The sequence below is a fragment of the Anser anser genome, assembly GCF_964211835.1.
Source record: "Anser anser genome assembly, chromosome: 2".
Classification (NCBI taxonomy): domain Eukaryota; kingdom Metazoa; phylum Chordata; class Aves; order Anseriformes; family Anatidae; genus Anser; species Anser anser.
In genome coordinates, this window is record NC_139721.1 from 145,100,482 (window position 1) to 145,122,993 (window position 22,512).

At 39.0% G+C, this 22,512-nt stretch overlaps 1 protein-coding gene across 15 annotated transcripts in view; it reads left to right on the plus strand.

Annotated features, from left to right (window-relative positions):
- The window catches only part of MYO3A (myosin IIIA), a gene marked incomplete at its 3' end in the record, with an annotated part of 121,909 nt that overhangs the window by 83,460 nt on the left and 15,937 nt on the right, over positions 1–22,512 (plus strand). For 11 of the 15 annotated variants that reach the window (XM_083826224.1, XM_083826225.1, XM_083826215.1 and 8 more), the window contains 13 exons: positions 1,369–1,522; positions 2,420–2,508; positions 4,278–4,407; positions 4,531–4,701; positions 6,918–6,997; positions 7,621–7,698; positions 10,263–10,468; positions 12,572–12,683; positions 14,006–14,168; positions 14,826–14,912; positions 18,143–18,266; positions 19,377–20,355; positions 21,027–21,165. In XM_083826224.1, coding sequence (XP_083682350.1) covers positions 1,369–1,522; positions 2,420–2,508; positions 4,278–4,407; positions 4,531–4,701; positions 6,918–6,997; positions 7,621–7,698; positions 10,263–10,468; positions 12,572–12,683; positions 14,006–14,168; positions 14,826–14,912; positions 18,143–18,266; positions 19,377–20,355; positions 21,027–21,165 — 2,512 coding nt within the window. Of the gene's footprint in view, positions 1–1,368; positions 1,523–2,419; positions 2,509–4,277; positions 4,408–4,530; positions 4,702–6,688; positions 6,880–6,917; positions 6,998–7,620; positions 7,699–10,262; positions 10,469–12,571; positions 12,684–14,005; positions 14,169–14,825; positions 14,913–18,142; positions 18,267–19,376; positions 20,356–21,026; positions 21,166–22,512 lie in introns of those variants that run through there. The other 4 variants (XM_083826227.1, XM_083826228.1, XM_083826220.1 and 1 more) reach the window with 3 other exon arrangements.

The following is a 22,512-nucleotide window of genomic DNA, read 5'->3' on the forward strand; positions in this document are numbered from 1 at the left end:
TCACACCCTTGTATGATCATATAGACTGAGCCATAATCTATCCTTTGAATTAAGAGCATCCTGAGAAATTAGATCAATCTGGATAATAGAAAAGTTTAGGTGTATATTCTGTCTTCTCTCTCAAATGGATCAGCAGATCTATTTAGGTCAGTATTTCCAGGACAGTGTTATTGATTTTTTTTTTCATTTTACAGTTTCTCTCTGGCTTAGAAATGAAGAGGTATGAAGTCTAATAATGTGTGCTTTTCTGTTGTATATGGCAGTTAACTGCTTTTTGAAACACTCCGTGTGCTGCCTTCTTCACTCAACCTTGACTGCCATTCAGACTCAAGTGAATGACACATAATGAAAGGTCATTGGGGTTAGAGGTCTTTGAACTCATTAATATTAGCCATCATTCATTTTCATGATACTCAATTTACAATGAATTCAGGATAGCACAACTGTGACATTACATCATAAGTTAATAAAACACTTTTATACCTATCCTTTGGAAGAGAGATGTTTTTTTTAAATAGATCAAAAGGCTTAATTACGTGTTTCATAATGTGGGGAGCAGTACGCACAGGACTGAAGGTAGCCCTGGTATATATGGGAGCACCGTGCAGTGGGTAACTGCTACTCCATTAGGTAATACAGGCAAAATTTATGGAGGGGTGGCAGTTCCTAGAACATCCTTCTCTTCGTAAATCCATGCCTGTCCTCTGACATGCTGAAGGATTAAAGAAAGTCATTCTTCTATTCATCGCATACAGTTTAACTGATTTTCTAGATTTTCAAGAAAAAAACATTGCAACACACCATGGACACAGCTTTTGTTAATAGGTTACTCTCAGTCTCAATGAGAAGTCAAGGATATTTGCAGTCTTCAGCAAACAAAAAAAAAAAAAAAAACTCCTTTATCGTCTTTTAATCATGCTGAATACTTTTCTGCAGTTCCTTAAAAGCAGTAAAAATATTGTAGAGGTCAACCCACGACAATTTATTTAATTAATTTTTAGAAAGTATACGCACCATCCTTCTCAAAGTAAGAGCTTTTCCAGGTGTTTGAGGATGGGAGTCAAACAGTTGAGGCCTCTTTGATCTTGAGTCACTTTTGCAAATCTTGGCCACTGTACATCAGATAGATCTAAGCAATAGATTGGGAATGTAAATATAGCTCCAGATGATTAAGAAATATCTTTTACACTGCAGACCAGGGGAGTAAGTAGAGACTGAAATCTCTGTCTGCAAATACTTTCCGCAAATCTTTCAGTTCTACAAGACTGGTTTTAGCTCTTGCATATTCGTGGGAAACATCTTTACCAAATATGCCAGAGGAAGCCCTTAAATACATTGATAAAATGTGCCTTCTGTTGCTTGTTACAGAATGAGTATTTATATGAAGGTGTTGATGCAAGAGTTATAGAATATGAAGACAACAGACCACTCTTAGATATGTTCCTGCAGAAACCAATGGGTTTATTATCCCTGCTGGATGAGGAAAGTCGATTCCCACAAGCAACAGATCAGACACTTGTAGGTAAGTTTATGGTTTATTTAAAAAGTTTTGTATGATGTCTCCCTGTTACATTTCTGTTTGCAGTGTCCAGTTTGGGGTATATGCTAGCTGTATATTTTCAGTGAGCCCACATTTCAGTATCACAGCATATTTCAGGGAGGCATGCATGCAAGGATGGAAACATCTTTGAAGTTGATTTAGGAAACATGATCAGTAGAAATGAACCTAAGCTGCTGGTCCACATTTTTAATTCTTCTGCCTTCAGGAATTTTTAGCTACAGGGCTTAAAAAATAAAGATCAAACTGAGCTAGAGCTCTAGGTTCATATGCCAAGATGTTCAGCCATAAAGTTCAGCTCTGAGATTGTCAATGAACCATATCTGAACAATAATTTTAGTATTCTTTAAGGATAATGGCTGCAAACCTGCTTCAGTGTCTTTCAGCAAATTATGTGTCCTATTCTTTCTATTCAGAAATAAAAATTAAAACATCTGAATATGTTGTGATTTGGATCTTGATAATTTCAGTGCTTCTGAGTCTCCAGTACAGAGCCCCAGACAAACTGGTAAATGATTCCTCACAATTCCCCAGTGTGGTAGGAAAGATTACTACGTTGTTTCATACATGAAGATCAAAAGCTTAGAAAGGTAAATGATTTTCTGAGGTCACACATTAAAAAACGGTAAAAAGAAAATAACTGATTCAAGAGCTCCCATATTCTCTACACAGTGCCTTTTGTTACAAAGAACATTTTTCTTCCTTTTCCCTTAAAAACATCAGTCTGTTTTGTGCCACTGCATTGTCTAAGAAGTTACACAATATCTTTAAAGGGATCTGGCTTCAGAACACAATTATTGTACAATAACTCCAGTAAGATAAATTTAACTCCAGTAAGATAAACTATGTGTTTCATTTCAGAAAAATTTGAAGACAATTTGAAGTCAAAGTATTTTTGGAGACCCAAAAGAGTAGATCTAACCTTTGGGATTTATCATTATGCAGGAAAGGTAAGAGACCTAATGATATTGGTTGGGGACTGGGGAACTGTAGGGCTGGAAGGAAATGGAAGAGGTCAACTGGGTTGGTTCTCAGCCTTCATCTATTCAGACCTGACATGGAAATGTTGGCAGTGCCATATACCTCAAAAGTAAATTGAAAATTTATTTTCCTTCATACACACATACACACAAAATCAATAACAGAGCTGTGTTTTTTCTTAGATGTCACCAAGTGAATGAACTGACTGTACTATAGCAGAACCAAAAAATCACCATTATGTAACGCAACTCGGAGCTTCTTGCCCTAACTCCCCTAAGTCTTCTGCTGTGCTTTCTCCTACTGCTTCAAATAAGGCTCCAGCTCCATTCTTTCTCCCTTTTAGCCCAAATCCTAACTCATTCACCCCATCAGCCTTACTTCTTAGTCCTGTACTTTGTCATCAGCCAGACAATGCAGGCCCTGCCTTCTGCTTCATTTGATGAACAGCATCTTGCCCTCCTCTACTAGATGACTTATTGCATATGCCTTTACAACCTCAGGAGGAGTTGCTGATGTGCTGAGGGAAGATGCCACTGGCCAGCTGAACCTTGCCTTGTGGAAGCATGAGCTCCCACTTCCTTTTGAGCTCTTTTCAGGGGTATAGATTGGGCATCACTGTCTCACATGGGAAACTGTGTTATGCCTCTGCAGTACTGGAGCAGTTGGCCTGGAAAGAGGCAACATCCTGCCCATCAGCTCATGGAAGATAACTTGCCCCTTGTATAACACAGCCAGCTAGAAAGGACCAGGGGTGACTCCTCTGAACCTCACCTTCAACTGACTAACATTTCACAAGTGTGGCATATGTCACTGCTGAGGAGCAGGGAGACATCTCTGCCTGTACCATTCCCAATATCAGCCACTGAAGCTGGGGATGCCACCAGCCCTTTCCAGTGTTGAACATCATTTTTCATTAGGAAGTTTCTCCCACTGCCTAACTTAAATTTCCGTTGCTGTGATTTAAGCTCATTACTTTTAGTCCCATTTACTGTGAACCTGGAGAACATTTTTTCCTCTTCCTTTACAAGCTTTTTTTTTTTTTTAATTTAAGATTGTCAGTGGGTTGTTTTTTGTGCTTTCTTTTGAAATTAAACATGCCAGTATCTTCTACCTTTTGTTACCTTTTGGCCAGGTTTTCTTGTGGTTCATTTCACGAGTCCTGGAGGTACATTTTGAGTTAGGTATACCATACCTGCATGTGTTCAGAGAGATTTCAATTGCAGATTGTGACTTTGAAGGCTGCCTCTATAATTAATACAGAAATCTCTAGGAAGAGGATCCCTAGGAAGAGGATTGCTCCTCTGGGGCAAGTGCGGCACAATATGAGTGGGACAGAAAGACTGTACAATCATATGGGTAATACTGTGTGATAGGGTTGAAAGCAAGTGCATTGTTAATTATGTGTTCACACCTGAACTGGTGTAAAGGAGGACTACAGTGTGGTTGTCCTACTGCTGGATCCACACTGGCTAAAACTAGTGTTAACACATCTGCGTTAGGGAAAAGAAGTGTCTCAAACTTCCTTGGAGTAATAGATTTGCTTTTAGTGACCTGCACCATAATGGTTCTCAGTATTGAAAAGTTAAAACTGTCAGTGATCTAAAGAAAGACTGTGAGTGAGAGTAAGCCTTGTGGCAGAAAAACTGTTTGTTTCTCTTAATATATTACAAGCCACATGCCAGAGTACTTAAATTTACAGTTACTTTCCAAAAACCCATAAGATGCACTTTTTAAACAGGTTCTGTATAATGCGAGTGGATTCCTAGCCAAAAACAGAGATACCCTGCCAGCTGATATCGTGCTGCTACTGCGATCATCTGAAAACAATCTGACACGACAGTTGGTAACCCACCCTCTTACAAAAACAGGTATTGCTGTTCTGGTAATCTTCCTATCCTCCTTCTCTAGCCTTCATGCTGACCACTGCTGGGTTTCATATGACCATTTATTGATGACTTTATACACTTTGTGGCTTAACTTTCCAACCCTAGAATCTATACAGAATGGAGCCCCTGCCGTCTCAAGCTGCAGGGGAGGGACTGGTCTGGTCAAGTGCGAAGGAAGTGGTAGAGGCTTCTTTCAGGGTCCCCTCTTCAGGTTAGGGGCACGGGACAGGGAGTGGAGTGCATCACTTTTGTTGAGGACTGAACAGAAAGGATCAGGTAAGTCACTGGCCTTTTTTGGACAGGGTATATGTAAGTTGCCTGTTTGTCTCAGTGCAATTTTTCTCTAAAGTAGTAGGAACTAAAGTAGTAGTCCTAACACCTACTGCCAAGAGTGAGGAGACACTCCTCTATTTCCCCATTCTTAGTCCTTTATTGTGTCTAACTGTTGAGGTCCTAGTTGCGAACACTTCCTCAGGGAGTTTTTAAGGGGGTGGAGGAAAGTAACTGGCTCTACAGAAATTGCTCCTAAGTTGCACCTCAGATGAACTAGGCCCTTTGTACAGTGTCCTATGTGCCTTTTTAAGATGGTAGGTAAGTCTCCTTACAACCAGAAAATCTAAGTGGCAAATACCATTTGTGTCCTGTCTTTAAATTCTACCAAGAGGTTACCCAGTAACTGCTGTTACATTATGTATATTATAGCCAGGCAGGGGTTATTTGTTATTGTGTAGTATTGCTCCCTGTGTGAGGGCACTGATGCTGTACAGTACGTACTTTGCAACATTACATTCTTGTACAACTACAAGGAAGAACAGGAAGGCTAAATTGGAAGAGCCTAATGGAAATTTCTCTAAAATTTTATCATTGCTTACAGAAACTGAGGTTTTGGCAAAGCCACTATTCTTCACAAAGGTAGCTTTGCTGGAGAAGTGCAAAATTCAGTCCTTAAGGTCTTTTTTAAGCCAGTATTCTTAAAAAAGCACTAAACACAGTGTCCTTCCCTGAACTTTTTAATGTGTTGATATCTGCTGAGATTTTAAACTATAATTTCTATGGAGCCAAGGTCAGAGCCCAAATGGTCCCAAGAACTTTTGTTATGTTTTACAATATAACTCTGAAAGTTAATCTTCTTGTTAAACATTATCAAACATTGTTTGTAGCCTTTGGAAACTGACCTAAACCATCCACATCCAGCCAACTAAAAGCTAGTTCTCTGGTCTGTCATTCATCTAGAATCAGTGGAAATGTAGAGGCATATCCAGAGTCCAGCCCATCCTGCTCTGCCATCTCAGGTGTTTCTCTTAGGATGGGATAAATCTCTTCTGAAGGTTCCTCTCTTCACGGAATACAACAGGAATCCTATAGACACCTTATGTCCAGACAGCTAATGTTAGGTATAAGTAATCCTCTGTCTTTGCATCCCACCCTGTGACATTCAGCTAAGCACAGGGGATTTTTGGCACTTGATATCATTACATAATAGATGGCACATTAGCTGAGCATCCATATAGTTGCAGCTATTTATCCAACTCTTATCCACCTGTTACTGATAGTACCTGAGCACAGAGAGAGATTACAGGCTCTTGCAATGTGTAATGAGATGTCAGATGTATGATGTTATTAGCAGAAGCAATTGCAGCATGCAGCATTGGGTGGGGTTTATCAACATAAAGTGACATTGTGTAAAGGCCAGAAGCATTTTCATTATTCCTTTAGAAGATCAGTTTCTGTATAAACCACTTCTGTGAACCTCTTCCAAATCATTATGATAGGGGTCGTACTTGACTAAGAGTTCCAAGGTTGGAGTTTTAAGACAAAGTCTATGATAGTAAACAAAACACGGCCAGTGAACAGTAGCTGAAACACTGCCACAGGATTGCCCATTTTGATTAATTGTTAAGCAGCCCTCCCTGGGACACTTCTGGTCCACATCAGCTAGCATTCTCCCAGGAATACCCAGGCACATGTCACAACAAAGTGCAGGCCAGCAATGATTTCCAGTGAGCTCTGTGGGAGGACACAACCCTATTTTTACCAGTTAGTTAGAAGAGTAGAGAAGTATACAGTTTAGCTGTATAGACTTGAGTCATGCCATGTCACGACCTCAGGGCCAGAGAGGGGTGCTAGCACATATTTTTAGCTAATATATGTGTAGCCTTAGAACTAGGATAATAAAATAACATCCTTAGGGTAAAAGCTCACGGATGCTAGAAGATACACCTTTTTTACCTTCTGCAGCAGTGTGTTTATTTTTTTGCTCTAGTAGGTGACGTAAGTGCTGAAGGAGGAAAATTCAGCCCATGTTCCATCATCATGCAATTTCTTCAGAACTTGTTCCATCCCAAGGTGAAAAGAGAAATGAGGACATGCTCAGAAAAAGTCAACGACCTTTATAATCATATGGTTACACTTAATAAGGTGGTTCAACATACTTTTTAGTTTAGATGAGATCTAAGCATTTTGGTAGGTTGCATTCTTTCATCTTCCCATAGGTAACCTGGCACACAGTAAAAGCAAAACTACAATCAGTTACCAGATGTGGACCCCCCAGAAATCAATTAGTCATACAAAGGTAAGAAAACTGATTTTGTGATTCTGCATTTAACCTTATTTTAAACTAGAAAGGCAATACTGTTATTGGTACTGAAAGTGAGCAAGTAACCCCTTCGATGGTTTTTTTTCCCTCTCCTGTTTTCTTTTCTGTTTAGCTGGATATCTTTGTGTTGTGCAATTCATATTCCTTCCGTGAGGTAAAAACCTAACATTTCCCTTCTTTCTGGCTATAGTTTTATAACAATTTCAGAAAAAAAAAATACTTCCTAGCTATATTGTAGCAAAAAGAGAAATTAAAATTTTGGTGTGGAGTACGGTCATGTTCCACAGAGAGTGACCACAATAGCAGTGGCACCAGAATAACAAACAGGACCTCAGACATTGTCAGGTTATTTGTAGCAGTTATTTAGATGTTCTGTTATCAAATTGTGTCCTTGGTGTGTGAGTGTTTGTGTATTGTGTAGCAAAGTAATGTAATGGTGTAACTACTTTGTGCTAGTGATCATGTGGTAACTTTCTCAGTTTTGAGTACTTTTTTTAATTGATGATTTTCTCTGAGGGGTGGTTTGTTGAGGCATTGGGAATGGCATTACATACTCAACAGAGATAAGAAGTGTCTTTTTTTTTTCTTCATCCATATAGAATGAAGCAGGAGATACCGGACATCATCCAAGAGAGACAACCAGTATGAAAACACAGACAGTTGCTTCTTATTTTAGAGTAAGATATCAGATCTTTTAATTTTTTTTTTCTAGAGTGGAATGCATATTTATTCTTTCACCTTTTGAAATGCACCTGTTGAGTTAGAGTCAGCAGTGATGCATTTAGAGTTTGTGAGCTGCTTATAGGGCTCAGCAGTCTATGCAGTACAAATATATAAAGGAGATCGTGATGTTTCATCTCTAATTGTACTCAAACACACAGCCACATTTCCATCACGATGATGCAGGATGATTGATATGAATTGTCTTTCACTCGCCTGCTTTTCCCCAAAGGAGATAAGGGAAAGTTGGATATCAGTCATATAGCATTTCCTTAAGAGTTTAAGAAGTAAAAAAGCAAAATTAATTAATTTGGAGCAGGAGCTACAGAGAAAGATCTTGACTCCTCAGAGGCTATTCTGAGTGCATTCTTTTGGCTCTTTTATCAGTGCTCTTCATTTTTCCAAGTGCTGGCAGTGCTGCTGATCCTGCCATAGAAAATAGCTGTGAAAAGCACTGTTTCCTCCAAAGTCATGCACAGAGTTGGCTTAATGGTGCCCAGGTCTGAATTTCCAGCTCCTCTTATCTCCCAGCAAAAATGTAAAGGTGGCTCAGGTAATCTTCATGACCTTTAAGAGCTCATTTACATCTATGACAGAGAGCAGTAAGGAGCAGGATCTCTGTTTAGTAGACTTAATTGCATGGCTTTTGGGACTGTCAAAGATAATTCCAGCCCAGGTATCATGGTGATCCAAAGCTGGATGGCGTTTTAACGTTCTGGATGGAGAAATGTATTGAATCTACTTCAAAGCTCTTGTCTTTGATTCAGTGCATTACCAACAAATGTAGCAACTGAAGCTGTGAAGGATTCATTATATTTGCACTTTCCTGTTACTATTTGCTGTAGTGGAAATCCCTGCTCAGATCATGCTAGCTAATGCTCTCAAATGAAGATTCAGCTTCATCCCTACTGGTTTACTCATATGCAGATATCCAAGGGTGATTGAGAAAAGCATCTGCTACCTCAGGCTGAGTAGAAAAAATATATATGTCCGTTAGCTTGCCCTATTTGTTTGTGTTCCATTGCCACGAGTGATAAATCTAATTAAGCACTTTGCTGCTTGGTGCAGCATTTGTCCAAAATGGGATTGCATATTTTAATAGGAAACATATGTCTCTTGATGGCCTACACCAGTTTCATGTATCTAACCTACTGCTGAACTGCATTACATCCTGGCTGCCTCTTTCTGTTGAGTCAGGCTGAATCCTGAGTAATGAGCCTCTTCACTTGTGTTTCTATAAGATATTCCCATGAAGCAATTTTATGAAATACAAGTCAAGCTTGTTTACAGCCAGATTCACCTCAGTTGTCATGGGGAGCTACAGACAGCATCCCTCTGTTAGTCTGGCACCCTGGTGAGGTGGGAGGAGTGCAACTTTTGAATTGTGATTTTGTGCATTTCTAGTTTTACCCTCCTCAAAGGTTTGTTCCTGGCAGGGCAGCTGTAGTGTCACCATCAGCCCTAATGAACAAGATATGCTGTATCAGAATAGAGTAAGCAGCCCCTCTTCCAGGGTGACTTTAGGTTCCTCCATCCTATTGAAAGGATGGCAATATTTACTGGCTTGCTGCACTTCCACTGTCCACCCTTAGACTGATGATTTACTCTCTGGACAAATAAAGATCTTCAAATATGTGACAACAGGAAAAAAAAATGCAAGTGGGTTGTAATTGCCTAACAAGAGTCCAAGAAAAGGAAAGAAGTATAAGGAGAGTTTCTGTTGTATATTAGATGAGCTGATGTAGCTGGCAAGCATGGAGAGGCTTCCAGGGACACTACCCTTTCATCAGGTCTGACAGCATTTAACAGCCTTTAACAGCCACACTGTCAATAATAAAGCTCAGTAACAGCTGCACAATCCAATGCCAGGCTAACTGATACAGTTGCCCCAAACACCTATTTGTTCTCTGTCTTCAGTATTAGGCATAAAATGGGCATTCATGTGCTTGTGCATTTCATGAGAATAAGTGGTATGCTTTTAGAAATATTCCTCATTTAACATTCCCTTCTGCAGTTGTACTCAGAATTCAGTTATGACTTCGCAAACAGTGCTTTGCTTCTGCTAAATGTACGGCTTGATATGAACTTGGTGTGGCAGACTCAGCCTAACAGCTGCTGCTATATGCATTGGTCTTCAAGGGAGCCTGCAAAAAAGAGATCATTTTTTAGAACCATAATTAAAGATAATGTTGCTTCCAAGACCAAAGCAGGTGTTCAGTTATTGGCAGTACCATAAATTTTGCATATACCAAAACTGTACTTTGTGAGAATGTCCTGGGTGGACTGTGATACGCCCATGTGGAGTCAGTTTCTCTAAAGTAGTATATGCTGATCTTTTCAAAGCTAGAACTCTTGTTACACAATTTACTTCATCTATCATTAAAGTACCAGCTTACTGAAATCTAAATGGATTTGCACATGAAATAAATCTGATCATATGAAATGAAATTTCAGCTACACCTGGACCTGCATAAAAGTTTTATACTTCTCCTGATAGCAAATATCTTGTTCCTTTCTGCAGTATTCCCTGATGGATTTGTTATCCAAAATGGTCGTTGGCCAGCCTCATTTTGTCAGGTGCATCAAGCCAAACAATGACCGGCAGGCAAACAAGTTTGATAAAGAAAAAGTGCTGGTTCAGCTGCGTTACACCGGAATTCTGGAGACAGCAAGGATTCGAAGACAGGGTTATTCACACCGCATACTCTTTGCTAACTTCATAAAACGGTAACATTGGTGTGAAGAAGTGCCTTTTTCTCTTCTGTCATTGCTGTTCAGTGTTGGTTAAGCATCAGCAATGCGTTTGGCATGGTATTTAAAGAAAAAATACAGAGACATTTCCTGTTAGAAAAGAGATTACAGGCTGGATGACAGGATAGCTCAGGCACAAGATTGGTAAGCCTTTTTGGATTGGTAGGGAAAGATGATGCATCCCAGAATGACTGTTTTATGCTCCATCTGCATTTGATTAAATTATTTGTCGTGCTTATAATCTGAAAATTTTCTTCAAAGACTGGAGGGTTAGAAGTGTAATGCTTCAAATTAAAATGGAGAATCTGGAGTAAGAGCCTCTGAGAAGCACCACCATTTCTCTAGCTCCTGACGTTCAGAACTGTGCAACATCTGCCTTTGCAGGGGGGTGATAATTTGGAATGGCTAATCTAGGACTGAGAAGTTCATTAAGTTCATAGTTCTGTTTGAAATATGCTTTCTAAGTATTAGTCATATGTAAGAAGAATAATGAACTCACTATTATTTTATAATCCCTTTAACTCTCTTCTTCTGCCTCCTCAAAAAATTAATACTGAGCATTTAACCTAGATTTCTCCTTTACAAATAAAGACGCTGATTATTTGCCTCAATCAGAATTTAAGATTTATGGAATGGGGAGTAAAACTGGGAAGAAGCAAGCAACACCCACTCAGACAGAAATGCGTAAAAGTAACAGTGCACTAGAAAGAGAGAGCTAGCCGCAGAGTGCTGCTGGCACATAAGGAGAGGAAAGAGAAAGTAAAGTTTTTATAGCTCAGTATCTGGAAAGAGTATTGCTGGGACTATTACTGTCTTGGAAGAGTGCAGGATGAGAAAAGGTAGTTATCACTGCACCAAGATGTGTTGTGGCTTTTGGTTGCTGCTTTTTATCAAAAACTGCTGTGCAGGTAAAAGAGAGACAGTCAGTGAGCACAATGGGGAAGCTCTCTAGAGAGTGTGCCCCTGATTGCAGTGAGGCTGTGCAGGCCTGAAGCACTGATGATATGGCGCTCACATAGAGATGGATTTTTAATAAGTACCTGTCTCTTTGTCTTTCTTTTATTAGTAGTTGAGACTTACAGGTAGACCTGGGATATTTGAAAAGTTATTTTGTTAAAATAAACCAATTCATTGTGTAATAAAAAAAATATATGTACATATACATACATATATATATAGGAATTGGTGGTCATAATACAGGAATAAGCATTGTCTCCTTTTTTATAGTCCTCTGGGAAATCGTTATCTTCATCTAAAGTTGGTACAACCCAACTTGGTGTATAAACTTTGAGTAACAAGAGAAAAAGCAGAACACAGTGTCAGGAACACACGTAATGGTATTCACATATTTTTTCTGAATTAAAAAACAAAACAAGACAAAATAAATCAAAACAAGACAAGTATAGTTCATTTTGTAATGAAATTACATTCTGGAAAATGCAAGTGCTTTCCTACCTACCAGCTGAGTTGGTATGTTATAGGTAATTTTTATGCATGAGCATCCTGACCTCTTTTCTCAGTCAGAGTTAGTTCTGAGAAATTAGTTTGCCAAATTAAATGCTTACATGATATGTCAAAACATCAAATATTATGTTCCAAAAGGATCTATAAAGCTGAATCCAAGAAGGTAACAAGAGCTGGGATGAATCTCACATGTTTACCATCTAAGCACTTGAAATAAAACAGGAAATCTTCGCGACATTTCTAGATATGAAGTAAGCTAATTTAGGCAGAAAAACACAAATATTTTTATCTTGCCACTGAAATCACTTTCACAGAGAGTCAGAGCAGCAAAGCACTGGCACACAGCCCCATTTGGGTTGCACACTTTTTTAAACCTTTCAATGTTGACATAGAATTAAACAGCCCTCCAGGGTGTGCAATATGTCACTCATCCACTTTTAATTGAGTTTCTTAGTGCTGCATATAAATCACAGCAATTTTTTTAGTGAGCTTTTTTTTTTTCAGTGCTATGTTTTCTTTCATGCAACTGTTTTTATTGTTTAAATGAATGATTTAAATGTATTTGCATATATTGTTCACCGTTAATGGAATAACAAATCATATATTTGTCTTTAGGTATTATCTCATCTGTTACAAAACAAATGATGATCCTCCAGTCAGCCCGGAAACCTGTGCTGCCATCTTGGAAAAAGCTCACCTGGACAACTGGGTTCTTGGAAAAACTAAAGTAATTAGATATAGATATAGATATATACACTGTAACAGCATTATTGCACTATGTCACTTAATTTATTAGACAATTGGTTTTCTCATCCATTTGATTGGTGTAGCTCTTGGTCTCTCCTGGTACTAAAACAAAAACAAAACAGAAAAACAGACTTTGCTGGGTAATGTTCCATGATTCCTGGCTGAAATCCTGAGCCAGTAGTGTGTTAAAATTCTGATTGACTGTAATGAGGCCACAGTCTGCCTCACCTGTACGAAGCAGTATGTGACAATGACACTGCTTGCATCATTTTTCCAAAAATGTGATAGTAAGGATCAGCTCATACTTCTTTCTTGTAGCAGTCAGACTCACAAGGGGAGGGGAGAAGGTTTTCACCTTCCAGCTAGAGGGATCTGTGCTAGAGTTTGTTGAGCACTGGGAGAAGACATAGATCTCAGATATGTGAAGTCGGAGGAAGGCTTTTCTTGATATACAAGAAATATGTTTGTTCCCATACTCATGCCATTGGTTCTAGCTCACCAGCCTTCCCAGTGCACCCAAGAGGCCCCCCCGGCCCTGACATGATGGATCCCAGGAGATCTGCCAGAAAAAAAATAAGCTGTCAGACAAATACTGCACCAAGTCTCAGTCTTCTAATGTAACAGAAGTGCATGGAAAAGGGAGAGGGACAAATGGATCCTAGATGGATCCTAAACTGCACGAAATACAAAAACACCTCAGAGCAGAAGAAACAATTCTTCTTCTGAGACATATTCCTGGATAGGCCGGACAAGCCATGAAGTTACCTCCTCCTCAACATTTATTTCCCTTTGCTGTCTTAGTGAGGCTAATGGATAACATGTAGTGAAGGGAAGGGTGTTTTGAGATATGAGATCTATATTGTATGTTTACTTAATTAGAGTTAACCTGTATCTGTACTAGAGTGATCAAAGATCACGGGGAATTCTGTAAAATGAGAGTAATTGTTGTCTTAATTGCACAAGCTCTATCTACATATTCTATTTTATACTAATGTAAACCAGGAATGTGTTTGTATCCCTCATGCTGGGCTAGTTGTTAAGGATCTACATGAGCTTCATGCTTGATAAAAGCAATTTAGTAAATAAACAATGCCTTACATTTAAACTGGGAAAGTTTTAGATTTGGATCACCTGTATGCAATATACATCAGATTTCTGAGGTTAGCGAAACCGTCAGACTCTTAGGTTTGAAAACAGATTTGTAGTTACAGCCCGAGGTTTTGCACTGGGACTATGAAACAGGGCCACTCTGTCTAAGCCGCATTAACTAGAACTACTGCTTGTCTGCTTACTCTTTTTAAGGTGTTCCTCAAATACTATCACGTGGAGCAGCTGAATTTAATGCGAAAGGAGACAGTTGACATGATTATTTTGATTCAGGCTTATGTCAGAGGGTGGCTGGTGTCAAGGAGATACAAAAAGATAAAGGAACAAAGGGAACAAAGTGCTATTAAAATACAGTCAGGTAATAGTTTTAAAACATTTAGCATTTTCCTTAAATCTAGCACATGTGTGTAGCTGATAGATGGATGTGCATGCCGGATGTGGATTTTGCTGTTTTTCTGCTGTTACATTTTACAAAATATCTAATACTTCATGATATTTATTTTTATGAAGAAAAATTTCTTTTAACCAGCTTATGACAATCTTCTTACCAAAGCTACATTTATCAATGTTGCATTTAAAGACAGTTTTAACAATGGAAGGACATGATTGCATAAATGATACTGTTATTAATAATATTCTGACATGCTCTGACAAGGTTGTGCAATATAATAATGAAAATATAATGTATTAACTGTCCAAGACAATAAGACCAATTATGCCTTTGATGAAGACGTCAGTTGAAATTTTTAATATATTTCAAACAGCATCTTATTTTACATTTTGATTCTCTCATGTTTGTATTTATTTCATTCTTAATAATGTTACTCACCATAAAATGTAGTTTTTTATGGAGATTCGTATTGCTTGTGCTTTTTTGCCATTTTTGGGAAGATAAAGCCTGAAAAAAAATATGAATATTTTAATGGAGGCCTATGATTCCTTACAGACTCTTTTTATTTTTAAAGCCTTTTTGTGTATCTTAATGGATTATTTATTTTTTCATATCTCTTTTCAGCTTACAGGGGTTTTGTTGCTCGTAAAGAATACACAAAAGCAAAACGTAATCAAAAAATGGAAAAATACATTGTTAGACTTCAAGCAAGTAAGAATTGTTTGCTTTCCATGTTTTTAACATGCTATCCAAACACAATATGTTGATCCAGATTCTTTGCTGTTACCTAGCTACACTGATTGACTATGCTCATTTACAGATTCTAACGTATAATTTATCTATTATATATCTATATGCAGTGGTTGAGGCAGGTCAATGTATTCCACTACGTGTACCTCAAAGCAGCATAGAGGCCCTTTCCACAGCTGGGAGGTGGGCTGGTTAAATGCCACGGCAAGACTTTCACTCCTAGTTTGTTATGTCTAATTATTGCAGCTGATGCTGTTGAAGCCCTGTATGAGATTATGTGCATATAATGCGTGTGTGCATGCTGTTCAGTTGGGAATAGGTTTTGCTACATATCAGTTATGTTTGAGAAGACTACAACCTGTAATTTCACTTGTATCTGATTCTTTTTTTTTTGCCAGGACTCAGTCTGAAATTATTCTGCCACTTCTGCAGCAATAATCACCTTGCACCTTGTTGTATACTATATGACATCCCTTTTTCCTTCCTTTCTGTCCCTCCTGTCCCTGCAGAGATGTCCCAGAGCCAGATGTAGTCTAGGCAGCTCTGAAATCAGTGGCAATACAACTCAGAGAGGCACAGGTCTGAAAACAGCTGGCACAAATCTGCACAGTGCTTTTAGTAATTACAAAGGTAGTTACCCCAAACATAAGCTAATGCTGCCAGTACCCAGGCTATCTAGATGTAAACTTCCTCTGATATGCCTTCATGAGTATATACCAACACTAGTGTTGGTTTTAATCATTGTCACAAGCATCTGTTAATTACATTGAGCCAATGTTAGAGTGTACTGAAGAGCACTTTGCTGCAGTCGGTATAATTTTATCAGCATAAAAAGCAACCTAAAACCAGAATAAAATTCAGTGATGTGCCAAAAATAATTACCCATCTGAAACTTGTCAATTATTGTAGAATATTTTGCAAATGCAAAACTATGAATTTATCACTTTACTCAGTTTGTTGATCTCCCCAGTGTTTCCTCTCGTCCACCTTCTTTATCTTGAACATAGTTTCAAGGTTTTTTTCAGTGCACAAGAAGCTAAAGCAGAAGGAAGTGCATTTTTACTTAACTCTCAGAGTATTTTTTCCTATTTATTTTTAAGTCAATACAAAACCTCTCTTCCAGTTTGAAAGCAATGCTTAGATAGCCACAATATCAAAACAAAAGCAAACTTCAAAAGTGAACCAGAATAAGTCTAAAAAGGCCATATTTGGCTTACATAGCATGTCCACTGACAATGTAACTTGATATATTTAAAATTATCTCCTGTTGACTTATTTTTAAAGGGAAATGGAATGAGAATTTGCCCAAGAAGTCCAAGAAACTCTGAAAGTATTCAAAATGCTTTACAATTTGCACTTTTCTAAAGCCCTGCCAGACAGCAAAATGAAACCCAAGTGTGCCACTTTGAACAAATATTTGAGTTCCTTTACTCTATGTCCAGTTATCAATATGTAATTTATGGCCCTTTCATACAGTGCTTCTTACACCGATCCACTGCAACTAGTGTAGCCCAAGCTGGTCTAAATTGTGAATAGGGAATGCTAAAGCAAAAACAAACAAACAAACAAACAAAAAACTAACATAATGTTTTATGAATGTGTTAGGACAGACTGCTTATGCTCCTCTCCTGTTCTTAAGTGAGCTTGACCTTCCTCTGTGATGCACAACACTCAGCACAGTTGGAATGAGAGTTCCCGTATCTACCATCTCCTCAGGGTAGTTAAATCACCTGAATCCTCTATCCCCATAGTCCTGCTATTGCATTTGGAGTTAGAGTTCAACAGAAATATTTTGACAAAACACTTTGTTCATCTTATTTTGCCAGGGATTAGCGGATTTGTGCAGAATCTTTGAAATTGCAGGCTTGTCCAAACCACAGCACTGTGGAGAGTGTGCTAGTTTCCATTAGGAAATGATTTGCAACTTCAGGAATTTTTGAAGCAACATTCTGAATGGGATTCAGTTTCTGATTATGACACCTCAGTGTAGATCTCTGAAAGTGACCTAGGTTTCTAAACTCCTCTTATAGTCAGCAGAGCCTAGAGTTTGAGTAATTTTATTCTAAACCACCAAATGCTCAGCAAATTTGTACCTATATTGGTATCTGGTGCCATTCGAGATGCCCCAGGTTATCGTGTCTGGCCTCCAGCTTTATTTCATGTGGCACACCCAACTTCCTCTCAGCAGAAAGCCCAGTCTGTTTCGACGTGTCTGCCAGCTCCATGTGGATGCTTTAGGCATCGTGGAGTATTTCAGATGGCACTAGATACTCACGTGCCAGCAAGCATATTAAGCCCCTAGTGACTACTCATTGACTTTAACAAGAGTTTAGAGACTTAGCACAATTGCAAACACCTTCATATACACACCTAACTTTAGTTACCTTCACCTGGAGCTGAATCCCAGTCCTTACACTACCAACTGGTATAGTGGTGAGGGTGCATATGTGTCTGGTGAGAGACCTATCTTTGAGTATTTATCCTGGTTCACAACAGAAACTTGAACTTAAACATGCCACAAAGCAAAAGTACTGAGTATGCTTGCCACAGTGTGCCTGGTTATTTGGGAGCTTAGTTCACTTTTCATGCTGAGCTTTTTCATTTTGAATAATGAGTCTTTGCAAAAGGAGCATGAGCGAGGTCTGATATAATTGCTGAGCTATAAAATTTTCAGTTTCTCTCTGATCTGGTGAATGTTCAGCTAAGGAATTAAAGTTCCAAGCCTGTGCCAGAAGACAGGCTGGTAATCTCTATAGTCTGATTGCCAGGTGTTTCCCAGGGAAATAAAGACCTTGAGTCAAATCAATTGCCTGAATCAGGCAAAGCAGGTACGTGGCACTGAGAGCACAGTGTTCTAGACGCACTTCGACAGCACTATGGTTCTGTGTCTTTCAACATCTTCCTTTATTTTTTTCATTCCAATAAAATACTGAGAAAGATCTTGCTTGTGTCCTCATGTAGAACGGCTGCAGCTTTCTGAAATCCCAAAAGGTTTTGTGGGACAGAATCATTTCAGCTGAAATGTAATCATAATTACTGCCCCAGTCTGTATGCTCTTATTTCTCCTTTTTTTGTTGTTGTTTATTTTTGTTATTTGTTTTGTTTAATGATGTTATCATTTAACTCTCTGAAATGTTTGGGATACCCGTTGTTTGTTGCCTAAGGTTGTTTTATATTACAAATTATGTCAGTTGCCAGAGGATACTTACTCAGGAAGAAGAGGAAAGAACTAACTGGGGCAAGGAACAAAGCAGCAACCGTAATTCAGTCTCACTACAGGGGATATAAGGAGAGGAAGAACTTCAAAAAGAGGAGGTAGTAATGTTTTCCATCTCTTCTGTCACTGTGTCCCTTTTTAGTAACTACACTGATAAAAACAGGATATAATCTAAAAGTGAAGCAAATTAGAATTATTCTAGATGTATATGTAGTAATGTACATTCACTTGGAGTTCTTTCAGTGTCAGTAGGCAATTTTCTCATATTTTCAAGCTCAGGGAATAATGGCATATTTAGCGGAAAGATAAACAATACTGTGTTTTACCTGTAATGTTAATGTAACTTGTAAATGAATCTCTTTTTGGAACTGGCTCATTGCAAAAAAATGCTCAGACAAGAGCAAGAAATAGGCATCTGCAAGGAACTGCTCTCATCTTAAGTCACTGTCTGATAAGCATAGGTGATGACAAGCAGGAACCTAGAAGACTTGCTCAGATCAGACAGCTGAAAGTAAGGGGAGGCAAACCACTTTCTAAATACTTCTGCAAGATGGCTGTATTCCCAGTCACTGAAGAGGAGCACTTTGCACATCACCATCTTGTTTTCAGTGACAGCATTTCAGTAGCTGGAGACTACTCCAGAGAGGTAGAAAGCAGCTGTGAATGAGTCAAAAGCCTTTCTCAGGAGGCAAAGGGGAGGAACAGCGTGGCAGATTTCACCTGGCACTTAAGTTTTATAGACAGTAACAAACACAGTGGAGGGAATAGGTCTTTGAAGTTTGACCTGGACCTATGCCCAGGATTATAGAAAGAAAACAGTCCAGTGTGAAGTGAGGCAGTTTTCTTTCATTAATACATTTAGGGTTGTGTGTATTTATACACAGTGGAGGTGCTACAAATTTTCTGCCTTACATTCTCGTTAAACTTTCAATTAATTCTTTTTCTGTTTTATCACCTGCCCTTGTGCAGCAATTTTCTGTGAACAGTTTAACAGGGATATCCCTTTTAACATTAAGAAGTATTAGTCAATAGAAAAACATAGATTGGTTTTCTATCTTCAATTCCAGCTATGTGCATTAAATCTTTCCCATCTTGCAATGCATCAAATTGCCTTTTACTACACAAGCATCACCAAAGGTAGTTGCAAAGTTGTTACTATCCTTCATCTCCTTCAGCTATAATTTCTCCCAAAATTCTATTCCATTCAGGGAATCACTTAGAAAGAAACAAACCGAAAATGCATCATCCTTTAGTGAAAAGGAAAAGGATGAAGAACTTCAAGATAATGAGCAAAGTCCAGCTGGAGTGAAGAGTGCCCTTCCAAAAACAGAGGAAGAAGCAGCTATTATTGTTCAGAGCAATTACAGAGGCTACAGAGCCCGTAAAAAAATAAAGGAACAGTGTAAAAAAATAGGAGAGGAAGAATTATCTGTTGTCGAATACCTTGAAGCACAACTGCAGCCACTTCAAAATGTTATACTAGAAGAAGCAGTGAACGAGGAGATTCAAGATGAAGGTGATGCTGTTACTGATAGTGAGTGCGCTAGAGATAGCGACATAGGGAATGTACAGGAGCAAAAGAAAATGCCTGCTAAAGAAGAGACAGTTTCCATGAAGCAGAACCCTGCAGTAGAGCATGCTGGTGAAGGTGAAGACCAGGCGTCTTTGGAAGAGTCATCCAGCGAAACTTCTGTCAAAATCACAGCTGAACCTGATCTCCAGCAAGGGCAAAGTAACCAAGACACACTCAGTGCAGATGGGCAAAATCAAGAATCTGCTGTGGTCCAGCCCAAGACTAATGGGGATGTGGAAAGAAACCATGTGAAACATGAAGTGATGATGCATAGAGAATGTAAAGGAATTATAAGAAAAGAGTCAATAAGAGGCTCACGGAAGCATGCTGAAGCAGAAAAACGAGATTCAGAAGACAAAGAGAAGGCAGCAGTGGTTATTCAGAGCAATTACAGGGGTTACAGAAGGAGAGGACAACTCAGAAAAGAAGGGAAATTACCTTGCAAAAGCCAAGAGAAAACTATAAAGGAGCCAACAGAAGCAGTACACATTCAAAATAATGATCCCCAAACAACAAAAGATAGGGAAAGCACTGTTATGGAGGCTGAGGACTCTAAGACACTGAAGGGAGGTTCAGAGAAAGAGCCTTGTGATTTGGCAGCTTTTTCGCGGCAGGTAAGAAGCTTATAAGCTAAATTTGTTAAACATAACACACTGAGCAATGACAGAATGGCAAAGTTATTTAACTGACTTCAGTGGAACCAAGTTTTCACTCTCTCAACTGAGATTGATGGTATTTTTAATTCGTGTTGCATAAAAAGGTATATTTGGGGCTGCAAGAGAAATACCCTTTTCAGGAAGGAGGGAAAGATGAAGTTAGAAAAATGGGAAAAAATTGTGTCAGTATTAACCTAAATGCAGAAGCTCTGGCTTTATTGAAATGTGCATTTACCAAGCAAGGCCCTTAATTCAGCATTTGAAATGTCTCTGTAAATAAAACTGTAAGCTGCTGTGTCAGTGCCAGGGACTTGCATGTGTGCCAAGATGCATGCCTACAGTTGCAGAAGCTGTTCTGCATCCCGACATCAGCAAGACACCATCTGCTCACCTGAGTGAACCAATATGAAGTAGCTGCAGGACTGGGCAGTAGTGTGGGGTTTCCTACACTTTTGTTTGGTTGGTTTTAAGGAGAGGGCTGGGAGGTAAGTGTGGTAGGGGCCTGCATAGTAGCTGGAGCAATTCCTTTTAAATTCATTATCAAGCCCACCATTTTACCCTTGCTTACCTTGGAACATATATATACTTACTTATATAATAATGAGAAATCCTGTGTTACATTTTTTCAGATATCGAAATTATCTGAAGACTACTTAGCGTTGCAGCAAAAATTAAATGAAATGATATTGTCACATCAGCTGAGACCTGTGATGCTGTCCAAAGATAAGCAAACTAATGACCAACTTTCTTCTAATGTTTGTCAGTCAGGTAATGTTGAACCTTACTGTTTAGGCCGAATTTTCATTTGTTAACAGGGCTGTCAAGAAACAACTCCTATTCATGGTTTAAAGGCCAGGGACTAGAAGAGGAACTAGCTCTGGCTTCTCATGTAACTCAGGCTGTTTGTTTCTGTACTAAGCCTCATATCGGTATGTGTCTGAAAAATACTTTCCAGAGAAATGTCCAAGCATGACTGGGATTTACACATTTACCGTTTTTCTTGGTACTTTGTTTCAGCGCTTCTTAAGATTGGTGAATGGATCATCATGAGGCCTAGACACAGCATATCTAGTAATAATTTTATTTGGTAAAAAATCCACATTGACTCTTTTTTATTCATTGTTCCTCAGCAGTATGTGTCATGGATGAGATATGCAGCTATGTTTTAAAAACAAAATATTTTTAGGTACTATGTCAAACACTTTGCCACGGTTTATCACATTTATGCTGAGTAAAAATTTTAGCTACCCAGAAGTGCAACTGAGTCTAGCAATACTTGCAACTCCTCCCCGTGTTGGTGGGCATGACTTTAAAATTATAAGTAAATTCTTATTAATAATTAGCATCCATTTGACTTACATACTTAAGAGGATATTACCTCTGAAGACACACTCCGAAGATACATATATTCCAGTTAGCATGGGCAGTAGGGTTCTCAAAATGTAACCATTCTTGGAGCAGGTTAGGTGCAGTGGGGAGGAGTACTGGTAGGTGGAAGACATGGCATTCAGAGTGTGCCCCACCAGGAGGTCCACAAAGAGCTGACGAAGTCGCTCAAGCCTTTTCAGTTGGAGTGGACGTAATGGGTTTTCCTCAGCCTGTTTTTTGGGCCGCAGATGCAGAGGAAGACGAGGGCAAACATGGCAGTTGGCTGGGTGGGCCTCCATTTCTGCAGGGCAGCTTGTGCCAGCTATGCCACTTCCCTGCCTCTGGGGAAGAGCTCTGCTCACCTCTGTACAGCTGGGATCAAATGCAGAAGTGCCCCTGGCCGCCCGGAGCCAATTGTAATACTTGCATTATAACGTTGTGGCATTGGTTGCCATGTTTGCTAAAACATCATTCAGATCCCATGGCTAAGTGGAAGAGATCCTAAAGGTACTGCACCCCCACTTTGCAGTCCTTTCAAGAGGTCAAGCATCTAAAATGAGGGCTTGGTGCTTTGAAAATCTAAACCTCCAAGTATAAACTGGCTGCTCCTAGATAATCTGTGTAGATCAACCTGTTCCCAAAAAATAACAAAAAGAATACAAATGTGAAGTTAAAAACGAAGTTTCGTGATCTTTCACTAAAGGCTGAATAATGTTTGGGTTTGTACTGAGTTCTTTATTAAATATT